This window comes from Xiphias gladius, chromosome 21 (assembly GCF_016859285.1).
Source record: "Xiphias gladius isolate SHS-SW01 ecotype Sanya breed wild chromosome 21, ASM1685928v1, whole genome shotgun sequence".
NCBI lineage: Eukaryota > Metazoa > Chordata > Actinopteri > Istiophoriformes > Xiphiidae > Xiphias > Xiphias gladius.
The window spans coordinates 5904474-5919276 of record NC_053420.1 but is presented as its reverse complement, the minus strand read 5'-3'; the positions used below and the strand labels follow the sequence as shown (position 1 = coordinate 5919276).

The following is a 14803-nucleotide window of genomic DNA, read 5'->3' as shown; positions in this document are numbered from 1 at the left end:
ATTAGAAACACCTGCCCTGCTCCCCCCTTCTCGCCTCCGGAACCGCCGCAGTCAACATTAAGACACCTGTGTGGGAGGCACTGGCTGTTGGTGGTGTCCATTGGAAGGGGGAGCTCGGGGCGGTGTTGGCCCAGTCAGACCGGGCAGGATAACTGTGGCCTGCCTCCCGTGCCTGCAGAACGCGGACTTGCTCACCAGCCACCTGCTTCTGCCACCGCCGCTCCACATAAGGCGCGTTCACTTACGGCATGGCTGCGTGCACCTGATGGGTGTGTGCGCTATCTGCGTTTCTCATCGACCCGGACGAGTGACGTGGCACTGCTGCGCTTTGTCTTCTTAATCTCCTGTCCTGTCTGCCATGAAGCCTTTGAAGCCGTCTGTGAAGACTGCCTGCGTAACTGGTGGAGAGAGAAACAAATACATCAGTGTCCAATTTGTAGGAAAACATCTTTGCTGATTGATCCACCTTGGAAGTTGGCATTAAAGAACCATCGTGAGGCCTTCTCACTGGAGAGAGATCAGAGAGGTTCTGCAGGATCAAACAGCAGAACAGATTAAGGTCCAGGCCCCGACACACAGAGAGCTAGATTAAGGAGCAGTTTGAGAAGCTTCACCAGTTCCTACAGGAGGAAGAGGAGGCCAGGATCGCTGCTCTGAGGGAGGAAGAGGAGCTGAAGAGTCAGATGATGACGGAGAAGATTGAGGCTCTGAGCAGAGAGATAGCAACACTTTCAGACACAACCAGAGCCACAGAGGAGGAGCTGAGAGCTGAAGACGTCTCACTCCTGCAGAACTACAAGGCTGCAGTGGAAAGAGTCCGGCAGCGCCCCCTGCCGGATGATCCACAGCTGGTCTCGGGAGCTCGGAAGGGACCAAACACCGGTGCAACCTGACCTTAAACATCTAGAACAAGATGAAAGAGATGGTCTCCTACACTCCTGTGATTCTGGATCCAAACGCTGCTCCTCCAGAACTCATACTCATGAATTCTGAGGATGCTGATATTGCGGACATTGCCCTGCCGATTTATTGGTCTGGCTCTACTTTATTTAACTCAACGTGAGGAATCATTTTCTCAGGCTTATTTGTAGGCCAGTTGATCACTTATATTCTTTTGCTTTTGTAGTTTTTATTTAATTCTGCACCGTCAGTCATTGTGTAAGCAGAGGCACCACTTTGGACTCAGGCGTAATTGTGAACTCACTCTAAGTGACCACATGAGGAAGCAGATGAGTTCCTTTGAAAGGAAACTGTACATTATTGATTGAATTCTTTGTATTTTGATGCCTTTTTGAGATACTTCTGAACTTTTAAATATGATTCTAAAACGAATACAGGATTAAAACCTTAATGGTTTCAAATTAAAACGTTTCCAGCGATTTTGATCTTGAGCTAAAACCCCATCATCTATAGTTAAATCCAGAGCCTCGATGGACGACCAGTGAAATCTGAGATTTCCTGGATGCAGTCTAATTATTTTAAGAATTAAGTCATAATATTAAAAGAACAAAAGTCACAATGCTTTGACATTGAAGTGATAATATTTTGAAAAAAATGCCATATTTCTGTTGTTTACAATTTGTTGCTTATACGAGTGGCTGTGTATTGTCAGGCCTGTTTCCTCTAGATCTTTCTGAGATCTCTAAATAGATACTGTCGGCTCGTGTTTAGTTTCGTCTCGTTGTTCTCTCGTGATCAGACGTAACTGTTTCATCCTGAGACAGCAATTGTCTGTGCCTCAGGTTCCACAGTGGAGCTATTCCTTTTAGCCTGGAGAGAACGAAACATCGCAGAAGAGAACAGGCCAAAAACGAAAAGAGGACGAAAATGATTTAATTTTACTACAGGGATTTAGTATCGTACTTCGGGGACAGACGAGAAGAACTAGTGAAAGTGAAGAACCAGAGGTCAGACATCCTGACCTTTAGTTTCTAGTATGGGCCAAGCTCCTGAAACACTGGAGCCTACATTTCCCATAACGCAGCAGCATTTTTCATGAGATCCTCTACGCCTGTTGTTCAAACTTCCCACCTCTCTTGTTTGTAATGCAGGTGGTGGCCTCCCAGCCCAAGGTGAGATTACCCCGATGGTATCATCATCATCATCATCATCTCTTCCTCCTTTGTAAACAGCAGCAAACATCGATTCGACATTTTCCCACTGCTTTCACAGGCTGGGCAGCGCCAGCCACCACCAGTGAACCGCTCTTCACGTGCAAATATCAGTGGGGCGACACTTTTAACGTCCAACAAAAAAAACAGACGAGACGAGAATGTGATCAGTAGATTATATTATTCTCTTTTAAAAAAAAAAAAGACTTCATTACAAGAATTGACTTCATTCAGACACAGTCAGTGTCTTTACATGTTCAGTGTCCTGTACGCTGTTTCTCACCAACTGCATAACAACCATAGCACCGCTGCATTGTGCTCAGAGACCGGATACATCACCTGCCGCAAGTGAAAAGCGGGAGACACGTCACTCCTAAACCTCTGTGCCTCTGAGCTGACGGAAACATGGACGCCCGTAGCGACGAGCTCCAGGAGCCTTCAACTGTAAAGGTTCAACGATTCATTTTACAATATATGGATTTAACATCATCTCTGTTGAACATTAAAAATGATTCATTTTTTTCAACAAGGAAGACACATTTTAAGAGGCGGAGTTAATACATCCCCTTCAGTTGCGTGAGAAGAGTGAAATCTGTTCTCAAACAGACTCTTTCCTTCACGTTTATTAATATACCTCATTCAAAATATCTGATGTTAAATTCAGCAACTTCAGTCTGTCAGTCCGACACTTTGGCGAAGCGTGAGACGTCTCAGCGACTCCTGGAAGGATTTACATTCGCCGCCGCCAAAGGATGAAAGCTGACGACTCTGACTTTTCATCTGACGTCACCAACGGAGTTTTGATTTGTCCAACCAACCGTTCAGCTGACGACAGGATCCCTCTGAAAGCGAGGAGTGAATTCCCCAGAGAGCCTCAGCCGGAGAGTGAATGCACAGAACAGTCCGAGAGACCCAAACAAATGAAAAACATGTTGAAGCACTACATTATTTCAAAGTCAAACGGCCCCGATGCAGTCTTGCCGTCTGACTCAAATATCTGTACTTGATAAACTGCAGTTTTCTTATTAAAAAAAACAAAAAAAAACAAACAAACCTCACTACATTTAACTTTTTACAGAGCAGTAAATGGTTTGGCTTTGAAGCGCACAGGTTTCATGATGAAAAGAAAGAACAGGAAAACCTGTCACCTTTACCAAGGCAACGAGGCAAAACAACATCTACTTGATAACCGATTGAAGATCCACCGATGAAGATTTTTCTATCAAAATGGATCAAATTACATTCATCAGGTGGACACAAACATGACTCCAGCCGAATGACAGAGTTTCCCTGTGTCTGCTGGATGTGTGAAAAAGTAACTCTCTGCTAAAACATTCACCAGAACAACTTTATAAAGGTGAGAATATTTCAGTTGTGTTTACAGCTGCACCCAAGAGGTCAAAACATGTTAAAGAGCAGCTTTTATAACCAGTACTGCATTTTGTTTAATGTGTCAGATCAGAAATCTCAGTGTCGTCGGTCTTGACTCCAGCAGAGAAACCTGCAGATGTAGTTGGATTCTTCAGGGCCTGTTCGCTGAGAACTCTGTCGCTGTCCAGGAAATGTAAATGCATAGTGAATCTAAACAGCGGTGTTCATATCACTCTCTAACCCCCTCCCCTCCCTAAATACACACAGTATTAGTCCCTCCACCAGCCCAGGTACAGCAGCCCCCCCCCCCTCCTCTATCAATGCACTGCGAACATGACACATTTACCACCCGCCACTGTCAGGACATTAGCGTTTGACGTTTTTACCTGAAGCGGTGACACGTGACAAGGTTAATAAGCCTGACGGACCAGAAGATATGCTCATATTTACACCATCGTTTCTGATTGATGGAAGGTGCAGCCAAGCAGGGCTAAAAACAAGTCCAAATTAACTGGAAAAAAACAAACAAACAAACAAAACAACCCTTCTTTTGTTCCTTTTTCTCTCCTCCTCCTTCCCTCTGCCGTCTGTTCGTCCCCTCGATCTCTGGCACAGTTGGGGGTGTTCAGGCGAGTTCGTATTAAAAGGCGCTGAGCTTTTCTCCTCCACCCGATTGCTACATGATGATCCGCGGTTCTGGGACCGAATCGTTGATGGATTTGTGAGGCAGGACGTTGGCACCGTTCAGGTAGAGCTCGTCATTCACGATCACGTCCTCCCCCAGCACCGTCACGTTCTCCATACGAACCTGGCGACAGATTAACGACGGGGGCGAGGCATCGTCACACCTGACAGCAATCACAACAAGTATCTACATACGCAACACAGGACACGCTCTGAATTCCTTCGCTGAAAGAAGCTTTAGAAAATGAACTCGTCTTGCCGGTTTTTAGGAGGAGATGAGACGATGATGCCTCAGTTTCCCCATTTTTTTATGTGGTACGTTTGACCACAAACATAAAATTCTACATGGCACATTTTGGGTTTTATATAGACGGATTAAATTTCTGCTGTGGCACCTCACCACAGTAATTTCATTTCACTTTTTTAAGCGCTTTTGCCAAAAAAAATCTGTCCAGCAGATCATTTACAACCTGTTACAAATAACTTAATAATTTAAGATACAGTTATCAAAGGTTATGATCTAAAAAAAAAAAAAAAATCAGCTGCTCCAAAGACAAATTTCAACTTTGGTAAAAAACTACAAGGTAGGAAGATAAAAGCCACAAGATTCTGCTCCATGAAATCCAATCATCTCCGTTAAATCCTCACGTTTTAGTCACGTCTTTATCAAATGATGTATTTCTTCAGATTATGATGCAAGAAATCACGGATTGCAAATTTCATCGTTTGTAATCAGGAGCCTGAAGGGATTCCTGCTGGGTTTAAATTCTCCACGGTACTTTCACATCCAGACAGTGGGTTTGAAAGTACTGTGACAATCAATTTTAGTGTTTTGAGACTGAATAACTTCCACATTCACAGAGATAACCTGCCAACCGTGATTAAACCCAAACGTCTCTGCTCTCCCCGTCAGCGTAAATGTGACGGCGGCGCTGGAGAGAACAACACATGAATCAGCCGCTGGTTTCGTCTATTCAGACAAATGAGATCTGCTTGGAAAAAGCCGTTGCCCCCTACTCACCCACTGGCCGACAGAGGAGCTCCACCCCACGATGCAGCTCTCCAGCCAGGAGTGCGATCGAACCCGCGCCCCCTTCAGCACCGTGCAGCGCTTTATCCTGACGCCGTCCTCCACAACCACGCCGGCGCCGATGGTCACGTTCGGGCCGATGGTGCAGTTCTCCCCGATCTGAGCCGTTGGGTCCTGCGGAGGAAAGAAAGAGGAGAGAGGATCGTTATGGGGTATACGGTTCTTTATTTGAACAGTCTTTCCGCGGCGTCAACGAGCTGCACTCACCACCAGAACGTTGCCAAGGAAACCAGGCCCGGTGCGCAGCCTCTCAGGAGCGTGCTGTCGTAGCGACTGAAGGTACATACACATTCCCGTCAGGAAGTCTTTAGGCTGTCCGATGTCCATCCAGAAACCTGCAGACAGCGAGAGAGAGACAGACAGGCAGGCAGACGGACAGACAGACAGACAGCATACAGAGATACAGACAGTGAGAGCGGCTAGTTACCATGGAAACAATGACACAAAACCAGGAGTTTCCTTGTGATCTCCGACAGCTGAGGTACTGAAGAATGAGGTCACATGATCAGCAGAGACAGTCAGACCAGTTATCCCCATCTTTAATGGACCATACTGCTGTTTTTTTTTTTTTCTATTTTCTCTACTGACTACAAACTCTACAGAATACATAGAATTTACATTACTGCCAACCTGCAGAGCTTTTATTCTGTTTCCTGCTCACAACTGCGATGATCAATTTCTCAGAAATGAAATGAAATGGAATTGAACGGTTGCCCAGGAGTCCAAAAATCTATCTTAAACCTCATGTGTGCTTTGGACACGGCTGGGAAATAATGAAAAGTTAAAAAAAAAAAAAAAAAAGGATATTTTTTAAAATAAAAACTGAAAATACTGGGGCGTTCTGTTGGTTCAAATACATGAAAATTATGAGGCCAAACTATAAAGTAAAATGCATCTCCTTTATTCAATCTCAAACTAGCTTAAAATATTTAACTAAATTGTACTGATCTATTTTTTTTTAAAGCCTGTATAGGTGTCAACATCTTTATTATGAAAATTAAACTGTAATAATTATTCACTGAGGACATTGAGGATTTTAGCGACTTCTCATTCGTCCAAATCTTCTGTTCCGCTGAGGAGAAGTCACTTGATCTGAAGATTAGTTAAGACACCGTGTGAGTTAACTGTGAATCAGTCAAGAATCCAGGCTGATGAACCCCTTCGTTTCATTTATGGTTCAGTAAATCCTGCTGCGAGAAATCACAAGGACCTTCAGTCATTCACTCACAGCTCAATAAGATGGGAGCTGCTCAGTGTTTCATCGCAGGCTCATTTTGTCTTATGAGGGAAACAAAGCCACTACGACCTGGACCGGAGTCAGCGACTCAGACCGGTCCGCCTGCCCGGACTACAGGACGAGGGGGAGGGTGAACTGCCCGGCTAGATGTTCCCGCTGTTTCAGACAAAGCTGATCGCTCCCAGAGAGGGATGGGGATCTAGAGAAGCACCGATAACGTATTACTCCTAGCGATTTGGATCGCAGCGTGTTCTGATCCGCAGTTATCTTCATGTGAACACAAGAAAATCCAGCCTGTTTGCTTGAGGACGTGCGGATTAAGACCGACTGATTGGACTGCCTGGAAACAGTCTTGTCGCGTCGCAGCTGATGTCCTGCCACGTTCGGTATCCGTGCTTCTCTACAAACGATTCCTCTCCGGAACTACCTGAGCTCAGGTGTGAAGAAAAAGCCCAAACACTTACGTCTGGTGGAGCTGTGAGCTGCAGAGACCGAGAGCAAGCACACGCGTCAACTTCCCACAATCCCACAATATTCCGTTATCATGTTACCACTGTGTTTCTTACATACATCAAATAAATCACACAGCTGCCTGCTGTGTCTGCTAAAAGATGATGTGTGGCGCAGACTTTGTTATGTTTGCTTTGAATGCTTTTGGTCATTAAAGCGGCAACGTGTAACGTATTTTTATTAATTTACCTCTACGGTGTCTAGAGACGGCTACGAAAAACCCTACATTACTGCGGAGGCATCTCATCTATCAAGCCATGCAGCAGCTGAAATTTTCACCGCTTTTCACAGGAAATCTCTCCGAGAGACGCCGCAGTCACGTGTTGACGACAGTCATCAAAATGCCATTGAAATAAAGGTAATATTAAAAAAAAACACCATCTTTTCAACAAGGTTTTGTCCAGTTTTAACAGGTGGCTGGACGTCTTTTCTGGGCTGTGCTGTTAACAGCTGCCCCAACGATAAACTTCAACTTCTGGGAAAAAAATAGAGGCAAAATCCAAAAGCCTCTGTTCCCCGACATGAGTGTCATTTCTAGAAATCTCTATTAAATCCTCACATGCAGTCTAACACCAGCTTCTGAGCTTATGTCTCCAGGCGACTAAATCAATCTATATCATTTCCACATTTACAAATATCTCCGCTTTCACGGATTCAGGGCCCGTTCGGGACTCATAGTGGTAGTAGTAGTTACCCTGTAGCTCCATGGCATACAGCTGTCCCTCCTCTGCCATGAAAGGAAATATCTCTTTCTCTATGGACGTTGGTCTCAGCTGCAGACACAAAAGAAGAAGTCACAACCATGTTTACAGATGTGCCGTTTCTAGATGCCATTACACACAAATATTTACACAAAGAATTTTATAGTTAAACTCTCAGCACTTCTTACTTCAGTTTAGACACATGTCGACTTAAAATTCAACAAGTAGTACCATGACACAATTATGAGGCCGTCTGTTTGTGTGTGTGTCTCACCTGGATCCTGCTGAGCATGCTGGGATTGAAGATGTATATGCCAGCATTGATCTTGTTAGAGACGAAGACCTGTGGCTTCTCAACGAAGCGATGGATCCTCCCGCTTTCCGCCTCAAACACCACCACGCCGTACTTAGAGGGCTCCTCCACCCGAGTAACCTTCACACAGACACACACACACACACACACACACACACACACGTAGCAGCCTTGAATATTCAATCTTACATCAAAACTATAGTCTATTTAGTTAATTTGCTGGTTGGATCGGCCCTATGGAGCTCTGACTCTGTTTAAGTGGAGTCCAACATTATCTTAATACCAAGTGAAACCACAGCAGAAACAGCATTTAATAACTTAACCAAAAAAAAACATAAAACAAACCTGTTTTCACAATGAAAACAAAACTTAGTTAATATCAGGTCAAAATCAATCAAATTTCTGTTAAACAAGACTTTAACCAAGTTAACATATTTGTTCTTCTGTTTGTTTTTTAATTTATTAAATCCAAATGTTTTCTCTTACTGTTTCAGAAAAATGTCCAGTGTCAAAAAGAATGAATCAGTCGATTGCAGTGCAGGCACAACTAAACACTCAGTAAGATTTCTTTATTATAACTTCTATGGTTTTAACTTAAAATAGCATCTTGAAAGAAAACTTATTGGTCAGGAAAATTCAAACGGTCTATAGTACAGAAAGTAAAAATAATTAATGAGAGGTTTCACACAGTTCTTCTTTGACACTTAGCTGGAATGGTAAAATCTAAATTGTGCTTTTGTTTATGTTTATACAAGCACAATGTGTGAAATGTCAAAGTTAACTATTAAAAATGCTTAATGGCAATAATTTGTCTGTGCATGTACCGTATATATATTATTTATATATATTTATTTAATTTCCTCTCTCAAGCCAAAAGCTTGAAATTAAAGACCAACGGCAACAGGATAAAAGAGGATGGTGGAGAAAAAAAATGTTTGATAGAAGAAACCATGATGGAAGTTGAGATATAAGTATTTCAAATTTAGGTTTTTGCATTTAAGCTTTTAATTTGTTTACATCTAAACTTTTTTCCATTTTAGTAATTCAAATTTCACTTTCTGGTTTCTAATTGCCATCACACGATATCCATTTCTCATTTCAAGATCAAATGATTATTCTGAGTACGACAATAAATAATAGTTTCTTTGTCGTTTTTCCCTTTTAACTTTAAGTCTGGCTAAAATGATCCTCCCCTTTGGCGGAAGTTGTTCTGGACTGACGACCAAAGATTTAAACTTTCATGCAGGCCAGCTCAAAATCACAGAAATCTGACGGGACCTTCTGTAGAGGTCGTCAGCCTGCATCTAAACAAATTTACTCTGAAAAAAAAAAAAAACACTGTCTGTGTCTGTCTCTCTCACCACAATGGTTCCCTCCTTGCCGTGGTTGCGGTGGAACTGCAGCAGGTCTTTGAAGGGAAAATCACAGATGACGTCTGAATTTAGGACGAAGAACGGCTCGTTGTCCACGGTCAGCAGCTCTCGAGCCAACGCCAGAGGACCCGCTGTACACCAACACACACAGACACGTTAACGTCTCAACTTTTAAAATTATATTCAAATTGCAGTCATAGTCCTGATGGATCTTAAACTGCAATAAAGCGCTGCAAAGATTACTCGGTTAATCGATGAGTTGATCGAGAGAAAAGTAATCAGCGACTGTTTTGATAATCGATTGTTTATTAAGTCACTTTTAAAGGGAAAATATCAAATATTCCTCAGTTCCACTTTGTCATTTGTGAGGATTTGCTGCTTCTGTTGTCTTATTTAACAGTAAATTCTGTATTTTTTATATTTCAGACTGTTGGTTAAACAAAACTAGCAATTTGATGGCATCGCCTTGCGCTTCAGGAAACGGTTACACATTCCTCGCTGAGTTCAGGCATTTTAGAGACAAAAAGATTAATCAGTTAATTAAGAAAATAATCGGCAGATTAATTGACAATGGAAATAATCATTAGTCGCAGCCCTGCTATAATACACTACAGCTAGACGAGATGGAAAACTAGATCGGACTCTCAAACACAGTCCTAAAGTGGCTCAAGTCCCATCTCCAGGTCAGAAACGACACTATATGGGCAAAAGTATGTGGACAGCCCTATATTCTGTTTATTTTTGGCGAGACCCCCCTGGAAGGCTGTAGCTGCAGATTAATGCCCTTAGTTTTAGAATTACACGTTCAACAAATCACATCTGGGCGTCATGTTCGGGTGTCCCCATGCTTTTAGCCGTGAAGTGTACCGTGTCTCGCTCCGGTACGACGTAGCATTTGGCGTTCGCTCACGCTCAACGCTCGGGGCTCTTTTGTTTAACATTTACATCAACGCAGAAAACATAAACTCACCTCTCGTAATCATGCATTATGACACCCACGTTAACCTAGCTATCTCATCGCGCGATCACAGCCCCGCACATCCTCTCCACAACTGCATCGAGCAAATCAGCGACCGGAAATACCTCAAACGTCCTTCAGGTTAAATACGGACAAAACTGGGATAATTGTCTTTGATGCTATAAAGGAGCAAATCATGTCAAAGGTGCAATAATTCAAACAGTACAGACTGTGTTTTAAATTGTGAGGTGAATAATGCTAACAGTCTGCCAGTTTACTAAATTATAACATATATATTTATATTGTGATGGAAGATTTTATCCACACAGCCGAGCCCTGTCCTGCAGGACTCAAAGCACAACGTTATACTGTAGCTACGTTCTACTTTTGGTAACGCTTCCACACTCCCACTATTTCAATCCCTGGACAGTTTTAACAAGTACTTCGCCGTGACACGGAGAGAGTTTTCGCATCCGCCTGGATTTGCCTGTGGCGGAGAGAAACTCACCTGTTCCCAGAGGCTCTTTCTCATGAGACAGAGAGATACGAATCCCAAGCTGAGGAGAAAACGGAGAAAAAACGTTCAGGGTAGCGCAGACTGACGTGCAGTACAGTCATCATTTATGCAAAACTCAAAATGTATCAGGGTGGATAAAAATGTCCTTAAACCACTGAGACACACACACATGGGAAGACTTCTGACCTTCAAAATAAAAAGGGATGGGGAATTTGATAAGGTCATGTAGTTTGTTATTTGATCGTCACTTTCACTAAAAGAAAAGCACGGAATTATAATTGGTGTCAGAAAAAACATCTGCGACATGCATCCTGTGTGCTTTACATTACAGATTAACAATCAAGCAGTTAGAGCAGCAGAAGTCTTTTTTTCTTTTTTTGGCTGCTCTGAGAGAAAAAATATAATTCTACCGACCTCTGCTGTAATGTGGTGGCGGCACAGGTCAAATGGAATAAACAAAAACTACCTGCGCGACTTGACACCACTGTGGGTAAGCAGATACGGCAGTTCCCCTTCAGGAAAATGCTAGGAGGTTCATGGACGTAGCGCAAGGGCCCACTGGGATCAAAGCGCTGTCTTTTCGAATTATGTTTTGTGGCTTGGAGTCAGTGTGCAGATTTTACCTGCAAGCTATTGAAACATTCAGTGTGTGTTGTGTACGCTGGTGTGTATCACATCTGTTATAGTGTGTCAGCTTGGTGGTGGTTTGTTGTACGCACTCTCTGCTCCTGGACTCTCATCTCCCTCTCCAGCAGCTCTGACATGTAGCTCACCGCCAGAATCACATGGTCCACCCCAGCCTGCGCACACACACACACACACACACACACACACACACACACACGCATTGACCGATTACCTTCATTTAAGAGGAAAGCACACAATGACACATCAGCAGCACAGTTAAATCCCCTCCGTACCTTGACCAACGCCTCCACCTGGTGCAGCAGGATGGGTTTGTTGCAGAACTCCACCAGCGGTTTGGGGACGCTCAGGGTGAGCGGTCGCAGCCGTGTCCCATACCCCCCCACCAGGATCAAAGCCTTCATGTTTCTGGCAAGTTAGCAACCTTCAACCGGGGCGACCACAGCTCATCGATAACGAAACCAGAACCAGCCTGAACAGGAGAGAGGAGAGTCACAGTGACTGATGAACATTTTCCAAAGTAACTGCGTACCAGCGATAATGATAATACTTTGTTTGTATTTTTTAAAAAAAAGAGAAGATAAGTCTTTTCCAGCTACCATCTTTTTGTGGCAAGGATGGCACTGTGGCAGAGTCACAACTTGGGAAACGGGTTAAAAATCCTTTTACAGATGGAATATTTTTCTGCCAAGATAGTTAGAAGACTCTTTGAGGAATATGGAAACACCTTCGGAACGGCGATAGCAGTGGACTTTGTTAAACGATCTTCGGGGCTTTTCATAGATTACTAGGCATTTATTGTTGGAAAAATCTGATGCTTAGCTCCGTGACTCGAATGTAATAATAATAATAATAATAATAATAATAATAATAATAATAATAATAATAAATGAGAGGCACAAACTGAGGCTGGATTGTACCAAACCTGGAAACCTCACTGTGACAACAAAACCGCAGGAAGGTGCGCACTGCACCCGACTGATGATTAACGGATCTTTTTTGCCCCTGACATCCCCTAATACTGTAGGTTTATCCATCTATGATGGTAGCAAGGTTAAAAAATGGAAAGCTTGTTGTGGCGGTGAACTTAAAGGCCATTTAGTCATTAAAAACAAAAGGGTTTACTATCTATGGAGTCTGAGAGTCATTTTTCTGCACTTATTTACCCAGGTGCTTCCTTTGACCTGTAACCCATCAGTATGCTGTGAGAAGAGTTCGTATTTTGGCCACAGTGAGGCGCTACCGAGCCCAGCTTGGGTCTATGAAATGTCAAAAAAATACAGTGAAAAAATGAGAAGCTGGAATCTGAGAATGTGTAGTATTTTCTAAATCTCTGAAACGATTAAGTGACAAAATCCCAAATTCAAAAAAAGAAAACAGAAAAAAAAGATGATCCCGTGAGAGGGAGAAACGGTGTCCTCTGTATCAACGATGTTCACGGTGTTAGTCGTGGTGACAACCTCAGATCACAAGAGTCCGTCCGTTCTTTAATGAAATCTGTCTTATATTCAACAAAACAACAACACGCACAGGCGATAAAAACGAGCACACACAGAGGGAGACTCAGATTAAGAACAGGTACTCCCTTCATCACAACACCAGCGGCTAACTTAGCCGTGCTAGCAACACGCCTACACAGAGCTTTCGCTGCCGCAAAACGGCGCCAATCTGAGTGTGAACATCGGCATGTTTGAGTCTGAACATCTGCGAGAAGTTCCGAGAGATAAATACGGACTGAGCTCATGTTTTGCTCTCCGACACAAACGAACTCACAGAGACTGTAGCTAGCTCACACTAGCCAAGATGGCTAGCACGCCTCTTTGAGTTAATGTAACGGCCGTTAAACTTCGAGGCCGCCTTGCCCACTACAGTCAGCATCCTGCCCGTGTCTCCGGTCTGCGAGAAAGCGAATAAAGACGGCGAATACTTACAGGGATTTGTGCGCCGAAAGTGCTCGGGAGGTCTCTGAATCACTGAAACTCTGAGAGTGACACGTAAGAGCGTTCAAACCCGAGCTCACGTCAACACGGCGTGACACATGCAACATCCGGTCCACAGTTTCAAAATAAACCTTTAAGTCGGAAAGTCGGATCTAATCAACTCGTTCCACAGCCTGTCAGTGGAAGAAAAAACAGCCTGTATAATGTTATTACAATCTTTAAAATCTTTTTTTATTACGATATTTATTAAGATCAGTTTTGTGTACATATTTTGTACACAAAATATAACTATTATTTACATAATAGTTGTACATAATAGTTAAATATTTACGTTGTTATGTAAATGTATGTTATGTATTTATACATGAATATATGCATATACATGTATTAATGTATGTATACGCGTGCATCTATTTTTTACTTCATTGTTTATTTTATTTATTTATTTGACTGATCTATATATGTGTGTCTATTTGCATATAGCATTTTCAAGATAGATGGTCTTTGTTGTACCAGAGGGAGATTTGTTTTCACAGTCAGTACTGTATTCTGACAACATCTATTGCACGTCTGTCCGTATTGGAAGAGGGTTTGCTCCTCTGTTGCTCTTCCTGAGGATTCTTACTTTTTTTTCCATTAAGAGTTAGTTTTTTGGTGGAGTTTTTTCCTTATCCGATTTTGGGATCAAAAGACAGAGGGTGTTGTCTTCTGTACAGATAGTAAAGTCCCTTGAGGCAAATTTGTGTTTTGTGACATTGGGCTATATAAATAAAATTTGACTGGACTTGACTACATATTCGACACAGAAACACACAGATATAGACAACACATAAAAAACATACACTTGGTCACATTCACACTTAGGCCCAGATGTATGCACGCACAGTCAGATATGTTAAGGTCCAAACAAGAGGGTCAGCAAGGAGGTCTGTTTAAAGGGCTGCTGTGGCAGAAGCAGCAATACTGCTAAAGCGAGCTCTTCGCCATTTTAAAGCTCTGTTTCTGCGACCAGAGAGCAGTCATGAGAAGTGTGGATTGGAGGGGTGAGTGGTGCCATTTGCTGTTATGAGTGTTACGCGTGTGATGGCTCTGTCATTCATGTCCGAGAGAAAGGGTGTCGGGAGGCTGATGATTTTGGAGGCAGTATGTGTGATGCAAGTGTTAGACTTTGTTGGATATGTTAACATGGTAAAAGAGCAGGGGGAACAGTGCGGCAGGATGGGTTGATAAAGCAACAGCCGGACGTGGGGGAGCGACAGAAATTGATCTGAGTCCGTGCAGGGATCTTTTATGGATAACAGTTATGTTTGAATCAAAACTGAGTTTATTGTTTATAATTAGTCCCAAGATATT

At 43.0% G+C, this 14803-nt stretch overlaps 1 protein-coding gene across 1 annotated transcript; it reads right to left on the bottom strand.

Annotated features, from left to right (window-relative positions):
* Window positions 1–2272: 2272 nt before the first annotated feature.
* On the bottom strand, window positions 2273–13549 carry gmppb (GDP-mannose pyrophosphorylase B). Its single transcript, XM_040116194.1, has 10 exons — window positions 13442–13549; window positions 11786–11982; window positions 11585–11665; window positions 10857–10905; window positions 9379–9521; window positions 7979–8137; window positions 7698–7776; window positions 5464–5591; window positions 5188–5370; window positions 2273–4290 (listed from the first exon to the last, which is right to left on the bottom strand). The coding sequence occupies exons 2-10, from the start codon at window positions 11912–11914 to the stop codon at window positions 4159–4161; spliced, it is 1083 nt and encodes a 360-aa protein (XP_039972128.1). The 5' UTR covers window positions 11915–11982; window positions 13442–13549; the 3' UTR covers window positions 2273–4158.
* Between the last annotated feature and the right edge of the window lie 1254 nt (window positions 13550–14803).